Source organism: Indicator indicator, chromosome 20, assembly GCF_027791375.1.
Source record: "Indicator indicator isolate 239-I01 chromosome 20, UM_Iind_1.1, whole genome shotgun sequence".
NCBI classification, from domain to species: Eukaryota; Metazoa; Chordata; class Aves; order Piciformes; family Indicatoridae; genus Indicator; species Indicator indicator.
In genome coordinates, this window is record NC_072029.1 from 1,257,086 (window position 1) to 1,280,019 (window position 22,934).

Consider the following 22,934-nt stretch of genomic DNA (forward strand, 5'->3'; position numbering starts at 1 on the left):
CTCCTCCCCAGCTGCCCTGTTCTCCAGACCCTTCCCCAGCTTTGTTGCCCTTCTCTGGACACACTCCAGCTCCTCAGTGTCCTTCTTGGAATGAGAGGCTCAAAACTCAAGCCAGTAGTGAACTGAACTTGGTAGTGTTAGTAATGGTTGGACTTGATCTTAAAAGTCTTTTCCAGTCTAAATGATTCTATGACAGGACAAGGGGTGATGGTTTGAACTAAAAGACTGGGGAGAAGGAGGACATTTTTGATGCTGAGGGCAGTGAGACTCTGGCTCAGGTCACCCAGAAAGGTGGGAGCTGCCCCATCCCAGGCACCATTCCAGGTCAGGCTGTTTGGGGCTGTAAGCAACCTGCTCTGGTTGCTGCTGTCCCTGCTGATGTCCTTTACAGGTCCCCTCCAACCCAACCCATTCTGTGATCTCACTCAGTAAGACCTGGCTGCTGTTACCTTTCCTCCAGTTGCCATTGTCTCCTCATCCTGCTCATCTGCAAGGCAAAAGCATGGGGAATTACACTCGGCAATTAGAGTCTGATTGCTCAGGAGCCTGCCTAGCAATGCAGCTGCTGAGCTGGAATGAATACTTCATTTGGCTGGGGAGGGAAAGGAGGAGGAAAGCAAAGTGGACCACACATCATTAAGGCCATCTCAGCCCTAGGCAGGCACCCAGCTATCCCAGAGCAGGGAACAGGCAGGATAATGAAGAGTTTTTCCACACTTAGGAATCCATATCTAATTAATGCCTTTCCCACTGCCCTAGATGTAGCCTTGTTGAATGGGATGTGGGACATCAGTTGGTATCTTCTGGGTCAAAAGCTTAGCAAAGCTCAGAGAGGCTGTGATTCACCTCAGTTTGCAGGAAGAGGAGGCAAAATGCAGCCAGGAAAGGGCTTTTATGTGACAGAAACAACAACAAATGCCAAGAAGGGAACAGCCTCACAGGCAAGAAAGAGTCAATGTTTCAACTCAAAGCATTCTGAAACAGAATTCATTTACTGAAAAGAGCAGAATCAAAGATTCCTTTTTCAAGCTGAGAGAGAAGTATTTCTTCTGGTGGCCTGCAAGCAAGGTTCTAGGTATAAAACTTCAGGGAGGGGTGTTGGAGGGTGTTGAGTGTTTGCTTTACCAAGGTCTGCCACTGTTCCTCCCTTCACAGGTGTGTTCTCACTGTCCTTCTTTGGGTTCACTGCCAGAGGAAGCAAGATTGAAACTGGTGAGTAACCATCAGCCAAGACAGAGTGCTCCAAGCCTAGCATGCCAGATCTGCCTTCTCAAACAGGTTTCTTGGTCATGTCTTTGCAGTTCAAGAGTTCATCTGTGCAGCTGGGAGGCCAACAGACCACTTGGTTTGCCTGCAAGTTCAGATCTGAAGACAAAGCAGCTGCCAGGTCAGGTTGGATGAGGCCTTGAGCAACTTGGTCTAGTAGGTCCCTGCCCATAGTAGGGGGGTTGGAACTGGATCATCTTTAGGATCCTTTCCAACCCAAAGCACTCTGTCAATCTAGCCAAGCAGCCATTCCCCACCTGTACAATATGGAGCAACCCCTACTTCCAAGTTTAAGCCAAGTGGTGTGAGACCCCAAAGAGTTTGGTGTTAAATTCTTTCTGACTTACCTTTACACCTTCTGCAAAGGATTAAGGACTGAATCCCCCTCCCTTCCTCAGCACACTGAGTTCCCACTCATTTCATCAGCTTCTCTTGCCATAAAAACAATTTTCCTCTGGAAAACTCCACCCCTCAGAACATGAACTCCATGCAACGGGTGGGAGCAAGCCTAAAATTGGTGAACTCAGCATTTCAGTGGAACAGGTTGCCCAGGGAGGTGGTTGAAGCCCCTCCCCCTAGTGATATTCAAGGTGAGGCTCAATGAGGCCCTGGGCAACCTGATCTAGTGGAGGATGTCCCTGCAGGGGGGTCAGAGTGGATGACCTTCAGGGGTCCCTTCTGGCCTGGACCATTCTATGAATCTATGATTTTTGGGTACATTTATTCCCCAAAGCAGGTGAATCTGTTGCCCTTCTCAGCTGTCAGGTTCAAATCCCTGAGTAGATAAACCCAGGTGGGCACAGATCACCAGGCCCCACAGCCACAGAGCACCCCAAGGGCTTGTTAAAACAAACACCCAAGTGATTGATCACCCAAAGCCCCCAGGGCATGCAGCTCTTACCATTTTTGGGCAGTACCACTTCTTCTATGTTAGGTACTGGGGTGGGATCCTCCATGTCCTTTGTAAGATCTTCTTGCTCATCTTCTTCTTTCTGCCCTCTCCTTTTCCCATATAAGGCTGCTTGGCTACAACAGAGCAGAGACAAATTGTGTGCCAGATGCAACAATCAGAGGGTCTCATCTTGATGTTGTTCTGTCAGATGTTCTCATCCTGATGCTGCCCTTCAGATAGCAGGGTTAAAGGATTGGGTTAAAACACTTAGGAATGCTGCATGAAGAAGAGTGTGTCCAGCAGGCTGAGGAAGGTTCTCTTCCCCCTCTACTCTCTGCAACTGAGGCCACAACTGGAGGATTGGGTCCAGTTCTGGGCTCCCCAATGCAAGAGTGACAGGGAACTGCTGGAGAGAGTCCAAGGCAGGCTGCAAAGATTGCAGAAATTGTGATTCTGCTTTTGAATCATGGAAGTGGTTTGGTTGGAAGAGGTCTTTAAGATCATGGAGTCCAAACATTGACCCTGCACTAGAGGGCACCACTAAACCATGGCCCTCAGCACCACATCTCCACAGCTTGGAAACCGCTCCAGGGATGGGGACTCCACTACTGCCCTGGGCAGCCTGGGACAGGCCTGGACAACCCTCAAGGGCTGAGGGTTTCTCATGTCCAACCTAAACCTCCCCTGGGGCAACTTGAGGCCATTTCCTCTTGTCCTATCACTCATTCCTCGGGAGAGGAGACCAAGCCCCACCTGGCTCCAGTCTCCTTTTGGAGACTTGCAGAGAGCCAGAAGGTCTCCCCTCAGCCTCCTTTTCTCCAGGCTCAACACCCCCAGGTCCCTCAGCTGATCCTCCCCAGCTCTGTTGCCCTTCCCTGGCCCGGCTCCAGTCCCTCAATGTGCTTCTTGGAGTGAGAGGCCCAAAATTGACCCCAGGATTGGAGGTGTGTCCTCCCCAGTGCCCAGTCCATGGGGACAATCCCTGCCCTGCTCCTGCTGCCCTCCAAGATGAGAGAAGTGGAAGGTGACAGATCTCCCCACAGGCTTTTCTTCATGGAGTTCCACCTCCAACCCCAGGACTCTGCCACTCACCCTTTTTTCCCTGTCTTTTTTCTTGACTCCACAGGAGTTGGGGGTGGAGAAGGAGAATGTTTCCTCTTCCTTGTACTTGCTGCAGCTTTCCTGTCTCTCCTCTCTGGGCTCCGTACAGGCTGTTGGAGAAGTGCAGAGGTTAACTCATCCCAAATCCTGAACCCCTGCAGGCTGCTCTGCCCTCACACATCCTACAGCAGAGAACCTAAAAGCAGTAATAACACAACAGGCCCCATGGCCAGCTCCAGAACGCTTCCATTTGTCCCATACTCCTAAATTTTCTCCAGCCACCCCCAAACTCTGCTCTGTAAAAGCACAAAGCAAGACTGCAATGCTCATGTGTGACTTGTTCCCCAGTCTCTGTCTAACAGCAGAGACTTGCCAGCCCTCAAGGTTTAATGAAGGTGTTTTCAGAGCTCTGACTTCCTGCACTGGGAAGGACATGAAAAATTAGTTTCAACAAGCAGAGAGAATTCAGAAATCAAATAGGAACTGATGGTTAACCTGTGGGAAAGCAGAGAGTGAGGAGCCCTTGCTCTGCCCATCCTCAGGAAGGAAGAAAGAATAAAACCCAAAGTGCACACTGAAGCCTCTGGATGAAGGATGGATGCCAGAAGTTAAACTGTGCTACCACAACACACCTCAGACTGCTCAACCAGCTTCACTCTGGCAACTTCGAGTCCCCAAAAGGTGGGCAGTGCAGAGGGCAAGAATGCAGTGCCCAAGAGGTCACCCCCTGAGCAGAGAGCCACCTACCTCCTCGTTTTTCATGGAGATCCTCTGCCGGAAGCTGACTGACTTCCTGTTCTCATCCACCTCATAGTCCTCTTCATTCATCCACTCATTGAACACATCAGTGTCCAAAATCCACTTGGCATGAACCTAAAGGACACAACAACTTACTGACCAAAAAAAGATTAACTCTGTGGTAGATCTCACAGGATGGAGGAGAAACCTGGAGCTCTGTTATCAGGCTCCCAACAGCTCCTAATGGTTTGAACAGGTAACAGTTTCAGGCACCTGAAACCTGTCCCTGAGCCTACTGACTGTCAGGTCTGGGCTGCAGTCATTTTGAAGCCTCCTGAAGTTCTCACAGCTCTCTGTATTAAGAGTGGACTTTGGAAGCTGAAAATTACCATCCAGAATCCCTTCCCCAGGGCTCAGTGCTGGGGCCAGTGCTGTTTAACATCTTGATCAGTGGTCTGGATAAGGGAACTGAGTGCACCCTCAGTCAGTTGGCAGATGACACTGAATTGGGTGGCAGTGTTGATCTGCTGGAGGGTAGGAAGGCTCTGCAGGGATCTGGCCAGGCTGGAGCAATGGGCTCAGGTCAGTGGGAAGTTTAACAAAGCCAAGGGCTGGCTCCTGCACCTGGGTGACAACAACCCTAGGAAGGCTCCAGGCTGGGGGTAGAATGTTTGAAAACTGCACCATGGAAAAGGACCCGGAGGGGTTGGTGACAGCAGCTGGAGATGAGCCAGAGGGTACCCAGCTGGCCAAGAAGGCCACCAGCAGCCTGGCCTGGAGCAGCAATGGTGTGGCCAGCAGGAGCAGGGAAGTGATCAATGCTCTGTAGCCAGTACTGGTGAGGCCACACCTTGAATCCTGGGTTGAGTTTTGGCCACTGAGGGCCTGGAGCAGGGCCAGAGAAGAACAACAAAGCTGGAGAAGGGTCTGGAGAACAGGGCTGGGGAGGAGCAGCTGAGGGACCTGGGAGTGACCAGCTCTAGATCCCAGGAAAGGCTGAGCTTTGAGCACAAACATGCCTGAGGACCTGTAACAGGAGTGCTAATCTCAAGTTTCCAACCTGCCACTTCCTTTCTCTAACAATCTTTCCCCCAGGACACCATGAATATGGTGGGGAAGGGTTTTAACCCCTTTTAAACACTGCACAATGCCATGAGTTCTTCCCAGGAGCTCTCAGGTTTCATGCCAGAGATGGCTGCACCTCAGGGAAGGGAAGGACTCACCTCTAACAGGAAACACCTCAGCTCAAGCCAAAACAAACCCAGGCATTTTGGCACTAGCAGGAACGCATAACCCTGGCCACTTCCCCTCACAAAACAAAGTTCTTTCTTCCCCAGCATCCCTCCCCAGACCACAGAAATGTCTTTGACATTTTCATGATGGCTCTCAAAATCTCCCTCTGCTTTCCCATAGCCATGGAGGTGCAGCTGTTGTTCCTCAGCAGCACGCTACAACATCTCCCCAGCAGCTCCTGAGCAGGAGGGAAGGCTTTAAGGAGCTGTTTCACACAGACTTACCTTCCATGGCTTTTCAGCAATGGGAGGATCCTCAATTTCAGCATCTAGTTCATTGGCATGAACCCAAGTGTCATAGCTAATGAGAGGGAATCAAAGAGAAAACAAAATACAGCCACAAATTGGTCCCCTGAGGGGCAGTTCAGCCACAAAGATCTCCAGCAGCAATGTTTGCTCAGCCCCTTGGACAGGTCCAAATGAGAGGGAGCAGCAAAGTGTTCTCCACACCATGAAAAGTTCAAGGAACAATCACTGCTGTCTGCTCCAGGAACAAGAGACACTGAAAGGAGGTTGGAGCCAGGTGGGGTGAGAGAATGAGAGGAAACAGCCTCAGGTTGCTCCAGGGGAGGTTTAGGTTGGACATGAAGAAAAATTTCTCTCCTGAAAGAGTGGTCAAGTATTAGAGCAGGCTGCTCAGGGAAGTGGTGGAGTCACCACCTCTGGAGAGATTCCAAACCCACCTGGAGGCATCCCTGTGTGACCTGCCCTATGTGACCCTGCTCTGGCAGGGGATTTGGACTGGATGATCTCCAGAGCTCCCTTCCAACCCTGACCATTCTGGAATTCTGTGAGACAGGTCCTCACAGCTGGGCTATGCCCCAGGCAAGTCCACTGCTAGAAACCACAGAGCACAGCTCCAGGAGAGGCAAGACTCAGGAAGCCAAAGGAGCAGCTTGTCTGAGGACTTGGATTTTCTTCATGTTAAGCTTTACTCAAGATTTTTCCTTTAACAAATGTCAGCAAGATTTGGGGCCTGCCTTCTCCCCCCAGTCCCCACATCTTTACCTGTCTGGGAAAAAGCCCCAGTGTACCAGCACCTGCTTGTCTTTCTTCATCACAGGTCTTAACCATTCATCTGCAAGAGACATCTGGCATCAGCTTCAGACTGTAAGCACTTCAAGCACTGTTTTGCCTTTCCACACGCAGTTAAATCTCTCCCAGCCAGCTCTGCTAGCAGCCTGCTGCAGTGCAATGACATCAGCCTGGCCTGTCACAGAACACCCCTGCCTCTTCCCCCTCTGCCATGCCTGAGCTGTGGATAGCACAGGGAGACATCAGTGAAGTCATTTTAATGCTAAGAGTTCTGACTTCTCTCTTTCTGGCTACACTGACAGCCTAAGAGCCCACAGCAGGGGCTCCAAAGAGGCTTCAGGCAGGTTTGAGGTTGGACTGGATGATCTCCAGAGGTCCCTTCCAACCCCTACATTCTAGGATCTGTTTCTCAGCAGAAGTAAGAGGCATTTCTGGCTGATCTATGGAATCACTATCAGCTCATCTCCTCTTTCATCTCCCAAACTCCTTGGGACAGTTTGGCCTGGAATTCAGAGTGAGACAGAGGAATTCCTCCAAGAAGAAGTGATTTGGAGAAAGACATGCTCCAGCCAGTCAGGGGTCAGGAGAGCTCTGTGCAGCACATCTGCATGTTCACTCACTACAAGCCAGCTGGGCCCTAGGATGTTCAATCCTCTTCTGAGAGCTTGAAGGGGTTCAAAGCAACAGAAACCTGTGGCTAGGGAGGATATGAGCAGAGGCACAGACAGAGCCAGGCCCCAGACGGCTAACTCCATGGTGGCCCCTGCAAAGCAGTGAACACTTCCATCTAGTGGCCAGCAGCAGCCAGGGCTGACCAGAAGCTCTTCTACAGACTCAACAGGGACCCACCAGACAAAGGTCTTGAAAGACTTTATCTGGAGGTGCTACTCCTAGAAACACTTCTCCAGCGGCTCTCAGGAACAGGCTGGGAATGCCTCTTTCCACATAACGGAAAGCAATTTACCATCATCCATTGAGGTAGGACTTGGATACACATGGTGGGTGGCCTTTGACTTCTCTTCAGTAACTGTTCCCTGTGGGAAAGGTGGAAGAAAAGAAATAACTGCATGAGAAACCCTCAGACTATCCCAAACTTTTCAGCTGCTTCTTATTACAACGCACAGTCCATACACCCTCAAAATACTCAAGACTAACTTCAGTGCAACTCCAAACACCAGCTCCAAGAGGGGCCAGGAAACAGCAATTATCTTAAGCTTGTTGCCAAACTACTTTTCCAGCTCTTGCTCATTTCATAGATTTATAGAATGGGTTGGGTGGGAAGGGACCTTCAAGATCATCCAGTTCCAACTCCGTGGCCACGGGCAGCGACACCTCTCACAAGCCCAGGGAGGGGACATCCACAGCCTCCTGGGCAACCTGGTCCTGTTCCAGAGAAGGCCACAAAGATGATGGGAAGGCTGAGAACCTCCCCTGTGGGGCAGGCTGGGAGAGTTGGGGCTGTTCAGCCTGGAGAAGAGAAGGCTCTGAGGAGACTTTAGAGCAGCCTTCCAGTACCTGAAGGGGGCTACAGGAGAGCTGGGGAGGGACTTTTTACAGGGTTTTTTACTGGATGAGAGGGAACAGATTGGAGCTGGAAGAGGGGAGACAGATTAGGAAGATTCCAAAATTCTTGACAGTGAGGGTGGTGAGACTCTGGAACAGACTGCCCAGGGAGGCTGTGGCTGCCCCCTTCATGAAGGTGTTCAAGGCCTTGACCAATGTGGTCTAGTAAGAGGTGTTCCTGCCCATGGCAGGGTGGTAGGGGCTGGATGATCTTTAAGGTCCCTTCCAAGCCAATCCATTGCACAAAGCCACCAAAGAGAACTCTCACAACACCTGGTTGCAGGGATGCTGGTGGGCAGTTACCTGGTGCCGTTTGACAATGTCCTTCAGTTTGTTAGCCAGCTTCAGCTCCATGTCTGGGATGAGGTAGATGGTGGGTCTGCTCAGACAATTGTTCTAGTGGAGAGCGATGATAAACATGAAATGAGTAGGCTCTCTGTGACATTATCCATATTCCTATTAGGATCACCAATACCTGAGGAAGCTCACAGGAACCTCTGCCAGCCTGTGCCAAAGCACACTGCTGCTAGCTTCAGGAAGCCCCTGCACAGCAGTGTCCTCTGCACACCTCCCTGCCAAACTTCAGCCCTTCTGGACTCTGCTGATCTGCTGGCAGTTCTGCCAGAGAATTAGCAGGGATAATGTGACCCAATGGAGCTGTTCTCACCTCCCTCCTTTCCCAGCATCATCTTTCATTTCAAAGAATTTGTGACAGGCTCTGGAAGACTTTGGTGAAAGGGAATTTAAGTCCCTCCCTGTGTGTCACCTTCCAAATCTCAATCTGTCCTGGAGGAGGAAGGAACCTAAATGCTCCTGCAGAAATCCAGGCTGGAGCTCTGCAGTGGGTCACAGCCCAGGTACCCCAAGATGCCCTGTACACAGATGAGGTCCTTGCCTGCACCAGTGTCTTCTCAATGTTCATGAACATCTCCACGTTTCGGTCCATTCGGGACGGATTCTGCAGGTCAAACCTCCTCCTGTTAAGCAAAATTGATCACAAATTAGTGAAATTCAACTCAGCAGGTCAGAATCCTTCACTCAGAAACCAGGGGATCGTGGTAGCTACATCACAGCACATAAAGCACAACCACAAATTCAGTCAGGAGAAGACAAGGCTCCCAGGAGACCTTCTTGTGGCCTTCCAGGATCTGAAGGGGGCTACAAGAAAGCTGTGGAGGGACTTTTTAGGGTGTCAGGGAGTGATAGGACTGGGGGGAATGGAGCAAAACTAGAAGTGGGGAGATTCAGATTGGATGTTAGGAAGAAATTCTTCCTCATGAGGGTGGTGAGACACTGTCACAGGTTGCCCAGAAAGGTGGTGGAAGCCTCATGCCTGGAGGTTTTTAAGGCCAGGCTGGATGTGGCTGTGAGCAACCTGCTGTGGTGTGAGGTGTCCCTGCCCATGGCAGGGGGTTGGAACTGGATGAGCCTTGAGGTCCCTTCCAACCCTGACAATTCTGTGATTTCACAGCTCTAAGGGGATTTTAAGAGCCAAGATCAAGCCACTTTTAGCAGTGTCCAGCTTCAGAGTCTCTGTTCAAACCCATGTTTCAAGTGAAGGAAGATAATTGCCAAGCAAACTCAACCCTAAACACCTCATGATGGCTTTCAAAACCTTTCAGACACTTAAGGCACTGAAGTTTCAACCAAAATGATGTGGGTTACTGTCAGGGTGCTGGAGGCCTGTCCCCGGCTGCCCAGAGAGGTTGTGGAGTCTCCTTTTCTGGAGAGATTCCAAACCCACCTGGATGTGTTCCTGTGTGACCTGCCTTAGGTGATCTTGCTCTGGCAGGGGGTTTGGACTGGATGAGCTTTGAAGGTCCTTTCTAACCCCTAACATTCTGTGATTGCCTAAAATCTGCATTAAATGTTCACTTCACATTAGAAATGCTCCCAAATGACTACATTTGCTTGCCTAGAATCTGCACCAGGTGTTCAATCCATGTTAAACCCCCCCCACCCCCCAAATCCTGCCTGCTTTTCAAACCTCCATAAATGAAGGAAAACCCACTTTCTTGGTTGTAGTTTTAGATCAAATAGCAGCACTAATGCTTCCTAGCCCTGGTGTGACTGATGCCCTGGGAGGACTACAGGGGTTGCAGGGATAGCCAAGGTATGTCCAGCAGCACTGGGTAAGTGCCTTCTTCAGACATACCTATGATGACGAGGGAAGGTACTTCTCCTATAAGACAGATCATTCACAAACAGGTTAAGCACACCATTAAAAAAAATAGTGATTAGAAAAAAAAAAATGCATCTTTTCAGGCAAAACACCAGGTATTATTTGGTTGGGTCAGTGAAGGACACGTTCCAAGCTCTAAGTCTGATCCTTGAGAGTTAAAATCCAAGGCTTACTTCCCTCTACATCCCACATGCACAAACACAAGGCACTACCCACACTAGTTGGGAGGGCTGAGCAAGAGAGGGAGGGAGAGAGGAGGCAACAGAGTCCCTGAGCTTTGCTGCCAAGTCTCAGTGACTGAAAAGCCAGATTTTGGTTGGAACAATTTGAAAGGTTCCAAGCTTCATGAAGCAGGAGTCATTGAACTCCTTTACCTAAGGTAGCAGGACACCCCTGACACACATGACACAGAGACCACCACAAACACCTGGGCTGGTGGGAGGTGTCCCTGCCCATGGCTGGGGACTGGAACTGGATGATCTCTAAAGGTCCCTTCCAACCTAACCCATTCTATGAATCTGTGAAGACCTACCATGTCCTAGGTGTGGGCAACATTCAGTAGGGAAGCTCTGACAGCAGCTTTCTGGATGGTTTTGATCAACCTGGGCTAGTGGGAGGTGTCCCTGCCTATGGCAGGGGGTTGGAATTTGATGATGTTTAAGGTCCCTTCCAACCCAAACCATTCTAGGATTCTATGATCCTCACACCAGCTTTGATGCCCCTACCTCAGCTGATACAAGTACAAACTACTCCTAAAACCAACCTTCCAGCTTCATTTTGGCCTTTCACTTTGCTTCTGTGGGTAAGAAACTGTCAACTGCAGGACTGTTCTGCACAACATCAGAGCAGAAACTATTTAAATTAATCTACAAGAACAATCTCTGCTTACTTTTATCTATCCATTCTTCATCTTCATTCTCAAATAATACATTCAGCTCTGGAGTCCTCAACATAGGAAGGACATGGACCTGCTGGAGTGGGCCCAGGAGGGCCACAATGATGACCAAGGAGCTGGAGCACCTCTCCTATAAGGACAGGCTGCAAGAGAAGGCTCCACAGAGACCTTCTGGAGGATTTCCAGTACCTGAAGGGGGCTACAAGAAGGCTGCAGAGGGACTGTTTGCAAAGGCCTGCAGTGAGAGGATGAGGGGAATGGTTTGAAATTAAAGCAGAGCAGATTTAGACTGGATATTAGGAATAAGTTCTGCACCATGAGCGTGGTGGAACACTGGAACAGGTTGCTGAGGCCTCATCACTGGAAACATTCAAGGTGAGGCTGGACAGGGCTCTGGGCAACCTGGTCTAGTGGAGGACGTCCCTGCTGACTGCAGGGGGGTTGGACTGGATGAGCTTTGGAGAGCCTTTCCAACCCAAACCATTCTATGATTCTATAGCAATTCCTGCCCCTGCAAGGACAATTCCTGCCTTGGCAAGAGGACTGTAACTTAGAAACACACAGATCAAAACACCCCAGGGATGGCACATCAGTAGTTTAATTAACAGCAGTGTAGGTAGCTACATGGGCAGTGGCTTAACTACATCAGCTCCCCATTTGCGCAGGTTGATAAGCAGTGGAGAACTGAACATTAATTAATATCTAACCTAATTAAATTCTATAATCAGTCCTGGGATGTATTAGAGGGGGTGTGGTTAGCAGGTTGAGAGAGACTCTGCTTCCCCTCTACTCTGCCCTGGGAAGCCACATCTGGAATACTGTGTCCAGTTCTGGGCCCCCCAGCTCAAGAAGGGCCTCAGGGAACTTCCTGAAAGAGTCCAGCACAGAGCCAGAGAGCTGCTGCAGGCAGTGGAACACCCCTGTGAGGCCAGGCTGAGGGAGCTGGGGCTTGGAGCAGAGGAGCCTGAGGGATGACCTCACTGATGTTTATGAAGATGTGCAGGGCAGTGTGGGGAGGATGGAGCCAGGCTCTGCTCAGGGATGTCCAAGGACAGCACAGGGGGCACTGGGGGCAAGCTGGAGCAGAGGTGGTGCCAGGGGAACATCAGGAGGAACTTTTTCACTGTGAGGGTGCCAGAGCCCTGGAGCAGGCTGCCCAGAGAGGTTGTGGAGGCTCCCCTTCTCTAGAGACACTCAAAACTCTCCTGGATCCTGTCCTATGTGACTTGCTCTAGGTGATCTTGCTCTGCCAGGGGGGTTGGATTGGATGAACTTTCGAGGTCCCTTCCAACCCCTACTGTGCTTCTGTGTGATACAGCAAAAAGATTGACATCATCTAGATGGGAAACAGATGCTCAGACACTGATTTGCTCAGTCACACAGCAAGCACATGGTATAAAAAGCACCAAGCTTGTAATGAGCTCCCAACCTATCCCTTAAACTGGGGACAACTTGCTGGTAAATTTAGAAGTGTGGGGGTGTCTTCACAAAGCTACCATCAGCAAAAACAGGAACAAAATTTCCTCTTCCCATCTCCAGCTCCCTTGCCTACCCAAACCTTCAGGAAGTATTAAGTCTGAAGTAGTCTGCAGAAGCATTTCATGTGTTTAAGGTCATGCAGCAGGTGGATAGATCACAAACACAAACTTACCAGCCCTGCTCGTTCTTGTATTTGTAAGCAGCACCAAGAATGTGACATAAAGTACCTCCAGCTTTGAAATCCATGAAGCACTTTGCCTAGAAGCAAAGGAAAAGTGAAAGCACAGTGACACTGACCTTTAGGTGGTCATTTCAAATCAATCCATACTGGCTGGCTGAGTTTTAGGCATCTAACTGCTCCAATGCATGGTTTACTTCTCAGCTGAATCACTTTAGGAGTTTCATGTTCTCCTTTAAGGAGATTTTTAAGATCAAATACATTTGGGTTCAAATAGAATTCCTCACGTGGATGAAGAACTCCACAGGAGCTGGCAATGGTCTCTGGTTGCCCAGAAAGCCAACTGTGTCCTGGACTGCATCAAAAGCAGGATGAGGGAGGTGATTCTGCCCCTGGTGAGACCCCACCTGGAGTACTGTGTCCAGTTCCGGTGCCCCCAGCAGAAGAGGAACATGGAACTGCTGGAGTGGGTCCAGAGGAGGCCAGGAAGATGGCCAGAGGGCTAGAGCACCTCCATAGGGAAAAGGCTGAGGGTGTTGGGGCTGCTCAGCCTGGAAAAGAGAAAGCTCCAGGAGACCTTAGGGCAGCATTCCAGTACCTGGGGAAGGACTTTTGACAAGGGCTTGTAGTGATAGGACAAAGGGCAATGGACTGAAGCTGGAAGAGGGCAACAGACAAACTGGAACCCAGGAAGTTCCACCTCAACATGAGGAGAACCTTCTTTGGTGTGAGGGTGCTGGAGGCCTGTCCCAGGCTGCCCAGAGAGGTTGTGGAGTCTCCTTGTGTGAAGAGATTCCAAACCCCCCTGAGCATTGTGCTCATGGGCAAGTTGCTGTGGGTGCCCTGCTGGAGCAGGGGTTGGACTGGCTGAGCTCCAGAGGTCCCTTCCAACCCCACCATGGTGGGATTCACCCCATGGCCTGGACACAGGTCAGCAGCACAGACACTGGCAGAAGGAAGAAAGCTCAGCCTGGGGTTAACCCAACACTCACAGGAAGCTTTGTGAAGGCAGGATTGGTGACGTGTTTTCCAAAGGCATCTTCCTGGAACTGCAGCAGCTGCACCACCAGCCCAGCCAGGGTTTTATTGGTAGGAGCATCTGCTTGGACATACTGCAAGAGAAAAAAACCAAACAAACCCAAACAGCACACATGGTTACTTGAGGGAGAGGATAATAAACCACCAAGATGATTTCACTGATGCCCCAGACACTTGTCTCAGCTGGAGAGAACAGTGGGAGATGGAAGGGGCACTGTGTGGCTGGGGTGGGGTGGGATGCACACAGGAAGAGCACCCAGCAGAAACCTTTGTCAAGCTTTATTCTCAAAGTACAGCAGGTACCTGGCAACCTTCAGCTCATCAGGGCACACAGGGTTGGGCAGACAAGAGGTTAGCAACTTCAACCTAATCTGGAGTTCCCAAGAAAGGAACAGCCTCCCTCTGGCCCAGACACACACAAAGCAACTCCACAGCTCCTCCTGGAATTAACCACTACACTCTCAGCCAGAGCATCCACCTGGGACTACACAGAGTGTCACAAGGAGAAAAACTCACCCAGACAACTCCACTTGCAATGCTCTCGGACAATCCAAGCATTTCCCCCAGGTTTTATTTCTAATGAAATCCATTAGGTAAGAGGGGAAATCACAACACAGAAGATAAAAAGATTCCTGGAGCTTTTCAGTTTCCATAAGGCTGAGAGGATTGAGGCTGTTTAGCCCGGAGAAGGGCAGCCTGAGGGGGATCTCATCAATGCTGATCAATACTCTATGGATGGCTGTCAGCAGGATGCCACCAGGCTCTTCTCAGTGGTGCCCAGGGACAGGACAAGGGGGAACAGGCACAAACTGAGACATGAGAAGTTCCATCTGAACATGATGAGGAAATTCTTTAATTGAAGGGTGCTGGAGCCCTGGAACAGGCTGCCCAGAGAGGTGGTGGAGTCTCCTTCTCTGGAGACATTCCAAAGCCACCTGGATGTGTTCCTGTGAGATTCTGCAACAAATCCAGGTTTTAAAAGGGTGAATTGCAGAGGACAGAAATGATGCCCCATTCCAGACACAGCTCTGGTGTTAGAGGACCTTGTTGATGAGCTGAAATAGCAAAGCCCCACTGACAAAAGGACTCTTCCCACATTTCCAGGTTAATTATACCTACAAAGACATCCCTACATCCTCAGGAACACATGTATCAGACAATCATAGACCCATGTAAGGCTGAAGTCTTCTGGTGTACCTCAAATCACTGAAGAATAAGACAATGACCACTAGCAAAGAAAATCACAAAATGGTTTGGGTTGGAAGGGACCTTAAAAATCATCCAGTTCCAACCCTCCTGCCATGGGCAGGGACACCTTCCACTAGCCCAGGTTGCTCAAGGCCTCTTCCAACCTGGCCTCAAACACCTCCAGGGAGGGAGCATCCCTGGGCAACCTACTCCAGTGTCTCCCCACCCTCACTGAGGAGACTTTCTTCCTAATCTCCAGTCTAAATCTGCCCTCCCCAAAAGTCCAGAAACAGCAGGGAAAGAAAAGTCAAGCAAAAAAACCCAACCAACCAAACCAAAGATTTAAAATGTTCTAATTTCCTTATGCCTATCAATAGTTTAAGGCTGCTCCCTTGACCCATGCTCTCCACCCCACAGCGTCGATCCAGCCGTGAGCGGCTGCACTCGCGATGTGGCAGGACTGCTAAACCCCCCCTGAACACCTTCTGGGTTTTCACCCAGGCCTCTTCAGACACACAAACAACCCCACACCAGTGCAGGTATCCATTTCAGAGCTCTGCCACACAAAGAAGCCATCAGCAACACCCACAGAGCAGCTGGAAAAATGCATCTGCGGAGTCCTGATACCAGACCCAGCGAAGCACAGAGGGAGGTTTACGCAGGTGGATACAGAGGAGGATCATGGAATGCCAGACTGGTTTGGGTTGGAAGGGACCTTTAAAGCTCATCCAGACCAATCCCCTGCAGCCAGCAGGGACATCTGCAACCAGAGCAGGCTGCTCAGAGCCCCAAACAACCTGAGCTACAATGGTGACAGGGATACGGCAGCTCCCAGGTCTCTGGGCAGCCTGGGAGAGGGTCTCAGCACCCTCATGCTACAAAATATCTCTCCCTTCTCTCCAATCTGAATCTCTCTCTTTCACTTCAACCATCAGCCCTTGTCCTGTCACAGCAGGCCCTGATCAAAAGTCTGCCCCCAGCTTTCTGAAGCCCTTGAAGCACTGAAGGCCACCAGAAGGTCTCCCTGGAGCCTTCTCTTCTCCAGGCTGCCCAAGCCCAACTCTCAGCCTGACCTCCCAGCAGAGGGCTTCCAGCCCTGCCAGCACTGCTGTGACCTCCTCTGGCCCTGCTCCACCAGGTCCCTGTCTGTGCTGAGGACTCCAGAGCTGCCCCAGCACTGCAGGGAGGGTCTCAGCAGAGCACAGCAGAGGGGCAGAATCCCCTCCCTGCCCCTGCTGCCCACACTGCTGGGGATCAGCCCAGGACAGGGCTGGGCTGGCAGCACTCAGTGATGGCTCCTCTCCAGCTTCTCACGCCCAGCACCCCCAAGTCCTTCTCCTCAGGGCTGCTCTGTATCTATTCCCCACTCAGCTTGGATTTGTGCTTGGGGTTGCCCTGACCCATGTGCAGAACCTTGACCTTGTTGATCCTCTGGAGGTTCTCAGGGAATTACCTAGAGACTGAGGCACCTTGAGGCTGCCCAGCACCTCCCCTTGACACCGCTTTGCCCCACTAATGCTCCTCCAGGATTGCTACAAAGCCGTCTAGACAGAGCCGCGCTGGGAAGTTCACCTCAGGTCGTTTTTCAGGGCTTAAATATTGAAAGAAAGTTTGAAAATCAGCACGGAAGCAACAGACCTGAAACTGACGAAACAGGTCCGAGCAGAAGGGGGTAAAAGAGGAAGAGGGACGCGGGCAGCGACACCAGCAAAAAGTGAGCTTTCCCCGAGTCCCAGCAGCACACAGCGAGCTGCGAGAGGCACGGGCGTGGATCTGAGGAGCACCAATGGTTTCTGTCCCGCGTTTCAAACACCTCACGGGTGCGGTTCCAGCGATCCCCACATAAAAAACCCTGGCAGGCTGCGCCGGGACTTGCCCGCACAGGACAGTTCCCGCCGCTGCTCGCCTCGCTGCAAACATGGATCCTTCCACGGGCACCCCGGCTCGCACCACCACGGCAACGGCCCCCGAGACAGGGCCGCGGCGGGAGGCCCCCCGTGAGCGGCGGCGAGACCGCGGGTGACAAAGGCCGGCGGAGTTCTGGTCTCCAGCCGCCCCCAGTCTCCCCACCCACGGCGGGAAGTCACCGTGAAAGGCTCTTTAAACCGCTGCAACCCCCAATCCCACCGCCTCCGGTCCCACCGTGCCCCGCCGGGCCGCACCTTCTTGTAGTGCTTCCCCAGCCAGACGCGGACCGAATCGAGTTGGGACACCGTCTCCGGGCTCTCCCAAAACTTCCCCGTCGGGCCGCCGTCCTTCCGCCTCGCTACCGACAACGCCGCCACCGCGGGGCCGCCGCTCACGGCCACAGCCGCCGCCGCAGCCCCGGCTCCAGCCCCGCCGCCTGTCGCCACCGCCGCTGCCATTGTTACCCTCGCCGAGCGCCGCCACCGCGGCCCTGCGCCTCCCCCCCGCCTCACGCCGCGCATGCGTCAGGCGCCGGACGCTCCACCCCTTCGGGCATGCTCGGAAACACGTCCCCCTCCCCGCTTACCCGCCGCGGTAGTCTCCTCTCCGCTCCCCCTCACTCCCCGATACAACCCCAATCCCTTCCCCTCCCCGCCCCGACGGAGCGGGCTCTCCCCTCAGCTTTTCAGCGCCTGCGCCCCGCCGCCCCTCCCCCACGCGGCTCCGCCGCCATCTTGTGGCGCATGCGCAGAGGCAGCGCTCAGAAACAGGGGCCGGGGGCCGGCGGGAGAGCGCCCCACTTCTGCGCATGCGCCCGGACCCCTCCGCATCTGTGTGCGTCTTGCACGCGTACTCCCGCCGGGACGGGTCCCGCCCACCGGCAGCGCGTGCGCACTACCTCGCGCCGAACTGCGCCGCCCTCCTGCCGCCAGCGCCCCCTCGCCCCAGGCGCCGTGCGGGGCGCCGAAACCAGCATGGCTGAGCCACAGTAGAGGTCCCGGTGTGCCGTGGGCTCCCAAACACACCCTGAGGGGGCCTGGTACAGCTAGCGGTGTGCCATGGTCTCTGAAAGACATCGTGGCCTCGGTGTGCTCCAGCCTCGGTGTGCTCCAGCCCAGCACTCCACCATTAGAGCCTCCGCTAATGGCTGAGGTGTGCTCCAGCCCCAAACCACGCCAGTGCTGCCCTTAACACCAGCTAGAGAGGGCTCTGTGTGCTCCAGGACCCAAAACACCACTGGAGATCCTGATGTGCTCTGGTTTCTCTTCAAGGCCAGGCTCCGCCACCCTTCCTCTGCTGCGTAGGTCACAAAGCCAGGTGGAGAGGGATGGATGAGACCAGAACCAACCCCAGGGCACTTGGTACTGGTTTCACCAGCAAAGCTGTGATGAGAATTTGGTTTTCAGGATCCAGTTGGGTTTGGAGAGTGCTCTCCCAGGGTCTTGCCTGTAACATCATCAAGGACAGGTCACAAAGGGGTGTCCCCAAGGTGCCAAGCAGCAGCCCTGTCCCTGGCAGCCTGGCTCTGGACAGTGGTGAGTGGGGCAAGCAGAGCAAGGCTGGGACCAGGGCAGAAGTTCCAGCCTTGGGCGGGGATTTCTAATGATGGGCTGAAGGTGCAGCCACTGCCAGAAGCCCTATGGGCAAAGCAGGTACCATCCTTGGGGCTGGGCACAGAAGTGCCTGGAGTGGGGCTGCTGGCATGTACCCCCATTCCCAGTGCCACCATCAACCTTCCCCTTACTGCCTCCTAGCTACCTCAGCTCCTCTCCCACCCATTCCTGGGCTTCTGCAGCTCCTGCTGCTATCTCCCTCCCACCTAGCCCTGCTCAGCCTCCTCTTCCTCCTTCTCCAGGCCATGGCTCTGGGCATCACCCGCATCTTGATCGTGCTGAGCATCCTCCAGCTGATCCTGAAGGGGGTCAACCAAAATGATGAGGCCACCCAAGAGCTCCTGCAGCAACATGAGGATCAGCAGAGACAAGAAGTGGCCTGGTTCTTGAAGAAGGTGGAAGAAGAGAGCTTCCTCTCCTGCCATCACTGGAGCCTCTTGGTTGCCTTCGAAGCCCTGCTCATACTTGTGGAGGAGATGCTCCTGTGGTGCCAACAAAATGCTGGAGAAGCCAAGCCCCTCTGACACCATGCAAAGCCCACTCTGGATAAGGGGGGTACCTTCACTGCCTTTGCCAAGCCCTTCTGCCACCAGAGCTGGGCACTGAAAAGCTGTGGAGGTGTGGTGCGGAGGGACATGGTTTAGTGGGTTTCGCTGTGTTTGGCTTATGGTTGGGCTCCATGATCTTAAAGCTCTTTTCCAACTCAGTTCTGTGAATCCCAGGTTCTAGGCACTGCTGGAGAGCTGCCAGTGAGACCCTTCTGCACCCCTGTGGAGCTCCTACAGTAGACCATCCTGCCCTTCCTCATCCACCCCATGATGGCCCAACATCAGCCTCTGCCCCTGCAGAGCTGGGACACTCCTGCCAAGTGGCACAGGAGGGCCTCACCCAATGCACACAGTCAATAAATTTACCTTTTTCTGAGCAACTCTGTGTCTGGCAGCACCTTGGTGGGGAATGTTCCCCCTTGGCTCCATCTCCCCTCTGGAGCAGAGATGAAGCTTTGGCTCCAGTGACCTTCGCAGTGCTCCTGTTTCTGCTCAGACATATGGCAGCTCCTGACCTTCTCTCTCTTCTCCTGGTGTTCTTCACAACCCCTCCTCTCCATCTCCTTTCCCATGACCTGAGCCACTTCTGAACTAGCATCCCAGGATCCAGATGACATCAACTGGCCCATCTCTGGCTGCCTGGCACCTGGCTGAGGTCAACCCAACACCAGCAATTCCTTTTTTTCTCATCAGGGGGAGAGCCCTAAAGGTACAAACCAAAGCAACCCTGTTGCTCACCAGCACACCACCAGCAGATGACAATTTCTAGACTGCAGAGATGTGCTGGAAACCCAGAAGAGGTCTCTTGTTCCCCAAAATGAGGATTTCCCCCTTGCCTGACTATGCTTCAAGTAGTCCCAGGTCACTCCATGTCATCCTCCTCATTCTTTGGATCAGATTATCTCCAGAGGTCCCTTCCAACCCCTACCATTGTATGAGCCTATGATTCACACCTTCACATCTCTGGTCATTTCCACCTTCACAGACCAAATTCACACTGCAGAAGGGCTGAAGTTATGGAGAAGTTCCACTGACTCATCTTGGCCTCATTATCTTCTGGGACCCAGCCATGGACATGGAGGTCAGACACAACTGCACAAGTCCCACTGGAGATGAGGAACTGAGGGAAACCTAAATCTAGGATGCTTTGGGGAATTGGAGCTAAAGCTGGTAAGGACTTTTGAGAGGCAGAGAAGCAGGAAGTGGAGTTTCATCTGAATTTGAGACCACTGAAATCTTCCAGGATGACACACAGCCCACTTGCAGCTGTGGACCAAACCACCCACTCGAGCAGGTTTAGACATTCAGGACTGGCTCCAATACTTCCAGAATCTTCTGGGTTTCCACAAGTCAAGAGAAAAAAAGAGGTTTTTACACAAAGAAGGAGCCCAGACTATGCTCCAAAGCAGATGTTTTATTTCATAGGTGATGCATCAGCCCAAAGCCTCTGCAGGCTGCAGTGATGGCTGAGGCCAAAGGGATGAGGTTCAGCAAAGCCAAGGGCCAGGTCCTGCCCTTGGGTCACACCAGCTCCAAGCTAGCTGGAGAGGGGCTGGGAACTGCCTGGTGGAAAAGGACCTGGGGGAGCTGGTGACAGTGGCTCAATGTTCAGGGTGTGCCCCAGGTGGCCAGCAAGGCCACGAACGTCCTGGCTTGCATCAGCAATCCCAGGCTCCCAGTGTAGCCACAAGAAGCATGGCAGGGAGTGTCCCTCAGGATTGGGCACTGGTGAGGCTGCACCTCAAATCCTGAAGACAGTTTTAGACCTCTCACTCCAAGGACATTGAGGGGCTGGAGAAGGACCAGAGAAGAGCAACAAATCTGGGGAAGGGTCTGGAGAACAGGGCTGGGGAGGAGCAGCTGAGGAATTTTGGATTGTTGATACTGGAGAAAAGGAGAGGGGAGACCTTCTGGCTCTCTGCAACTCTCCAAAAGGTGTTGCCTTCTGAGGCATGGCGACCTGGTTGAGGAACGGCATGGCGACCAACGGCAGGCCGCTCGGTCCATCCGCTCACAGACACCAATGTGGCAGATGGCAAATGGCATTTATTGAAAAGTAACACAGCATTCTATAACCCAAGTTTACAACCTAACTTCCCTCTGCTTACATCATAGGTTAAGCACTATTGGCTATCCAGAGGGGGGCCCTATCTTTCCGTACAGAGCGACATCTTCCGACTGCCAGACCCTAACTGACTACATTTCCCCCCTCCCCATGCTTAGCTGAGTAGACTAAAATATCAACGTTTTTAAAAGCTTAACTAAATTTTTAAACGCTTAGCTAAAAGGACTGAACTATAAAAGGTTTTAAAAATATAAATCATAAACTCAGAACAATAAACATAAGGCACACTGGGCAGGTACATTCTTAAAGTAGTTGTTGGTGTTCTACCAACATGATATTAACCTTCTCTAGCCAGCTCTTAACAAACGACACAAGTCTATTTAGTATACAGGGTCCGAAGATCAATGTCATCATGATCATTGCAATCAGCCCTACCAAGGTAGATATCAGGGTGGTTAGCCACGGTGAATGGTTGAACCACCATTCAAACCACCCTTGTTGGACTTCCCTGTCTCTTTTTCTTTGGGCCAATCTCTCTCTCAATTTTGCCATCGAATCTCTAGCCACTCCAGTGTGGTCAGCATAAAAGCAACATTCCTCTCCCAGAGCAACACAGAGCCCCCCTTGTTGTAAAAAAAGAATATCCATTCCTCTTCGATTTTGCAATACTACTTCTGATAGTGAAGTTAGAGACTTTTCTAATGCGGCAATTGACTTTTCTATTCGTTCCAAATCCTCATCCACCGCTGCTCTCAGGGAGTTGAAACTTTGTTGTTGTTGTTGGATAAGAGATGCTACTCCCATCCCCGCCCCCACCGCCCCAATACCCAGCAATGTAGCTATTGTGATGGCAGTTAAGGGTTCCCTTTTCATCAAACCTACCTTCCTGGTGGCCTCTCCAGATCTTCTGAGGTGGAACCTGCAAGCAGAGAGCAAAGTGATGTCAGCAGCACCTAACTGTCTCCACAGGGCCCCACCTAAGGCTTTGGACCCCTCGTCCATCTCCAGGCTCAGGATGTCCAGGATTTCTATAACCCCTCCCTGGGGTGCACAGGGAGAGGCCTCAAACCATCCCAGGGCTGCTCTGGCAAGTGCTGTAGGAATGAGGGGGCCACCTCAGACCCCCCCATGCTGGAAGGCTTGCAGTGTTACCCCTGCCACGGTACAGCCAGTGCAAGGGTGACAAGGGCCCCACAGTGTCACCTGGCCCTGCCCTGTGCTGTCAGATTTGGGACAGAGCCCCACGGTGATGCTCTCGGGTGGGGTTTGGGCACTGTGAGCTGCTTGTGTGGCCACTCACAAGGCCTAGCAGAGCTAATCACACCAAATTAATTATGGTGATGAACCCACCTTCCTGAGCTTCCTACATACATCTGGAGCCTTCAAGCACGAACCTGTAAGTGAGGAGGAAATAACAGAATCAGTGACACCAAACTGGCACAACCAGGCTCCCCCGGAGGCTGTGGGGACCCTGGAATGTCCCAGCCAGGCTCGGAGTGTCTGGGATTTCTATAACCCCTCCCCGGTTAGAGTGGAGAGAGGCCTCAAACCGTCCCGGGGTTGTTCTAGCAAGCATTGTAGGAATGGGGGGGCCACTCCAGACCCCCTCACGCTGGAAGGCTTGCGGAAGAGGGTTTGGGGAACTGGGTATGGCCGAGTGTCCGAGGAACCTCAGTCCCCGTGGCCCGGTGACTCCTGCTGTGCCCCCAGCGACAAGCAGCACCCCACCCCCAGCTCGGTGACGATCTTCGGGATCATTCTGCTTCCCCAGCCCAGCGAACCCCACTACCTCCCCGGAGACTCTGCCCCCAAAAAAACTCTCAGCTCTCCCGGCTCGGTATATTCCTCGGTCTCCCCAGGGATCCTGTAGTCTTCCACCCAGAGAGTCTCACTCCCCTCGGGACTCTTGGTCCTTCTGGGGACCATCAGTCCCCCCCAGCTCAGTGCTCCCTA

General features: G+C 52.4%; 1 protein-coding gene and 2 non-coding genes across 3 annotated transcripts in view; all 3 read right to left on the bottom strand.

The window, feature by feature from the left end:
- The window catches only part of SMARCC1 (SWI/SNF related, matrix associated, actin dependent regulator of chromatin subfamily c member 1), a 50,720-nt gene extending 36,998 nt beyond the window's left edge, over window positions 1-13,722 (bottom strand). Inside the window, exons 1-12 of the mRNA XM_054390172.1 lie at window positions 13,614-13,722; window positions 12,616-12,701; window positions 8,783-8,864; window positions 8,191-8,283; window positions 7,289-7,358; window positions 6,298-6,367; window positions 5,515-5,590; window positions 4,007-4,132; window positions 3,251-3,369; window positions 2,168-2,292; window positions 1,126-1,185; window positions 450-487 (exon numbers count right to left, since the gene is read on the bottom strand). Of these exons, the coding sequence (XP_054246147.1) occupies window positions 450-487; window positions 1,126-1,185; window positions 2,168-2,292; window positions 3,251-3,369; window positions 4,007-4,132; window positions 5,515-5,590; window positions 6,298-6,367; window positions 7,289-7,358; window positions 8,191-8,283; window positions 8,783-8,864; window positions 12,616-12,689 (933 nt within the window). The 5' untranslated portion in view covers window positions 12,690-12,701; window positions 13,614-13,722. The remainder of the gene's footprint in view (window positions 1-449; window positions 488-1,125; window positions 1,186-2,167; window positions 2,293-3,250; window positions 3,370-4,006; window positions 4,133-5,514; window positions 5,591-6,297; window positions 6,368-7,288; window positions 7,359-8,190; window positions 8,284-8,782; window positions 8,865-12,615; window positions 12,702-13,613) is intronic.
- Window positions 13,723-21,994: 8,272 nt separating this feature from the next.
- Window positions 21,995-22,127, bottom strand: LOC128973828 (small nucleolar RNA SNORA9). The gene has a single exon (XR_008489298.1). It is a non-coding gene; the product is annotated as a small nucleolar RNA SNORA9 (small nucleolar RNA).
- A 348-nt stretch (window positions 22,128-22,475) lies between these two features.
- LOC128973827 (small nucleolar RNA SNORA9) lies at window positions 22,476-22,608 on the bottom strand. The gene has a single exon (XR_008489297.1). It is a non-coding gene; the product is annotated as a small nucleolar RNA SNORA9 (small nucleolar RNA).
- Between the last annotated feature and the right edge of the window lie 326 nt (window positions 22,609-22,934).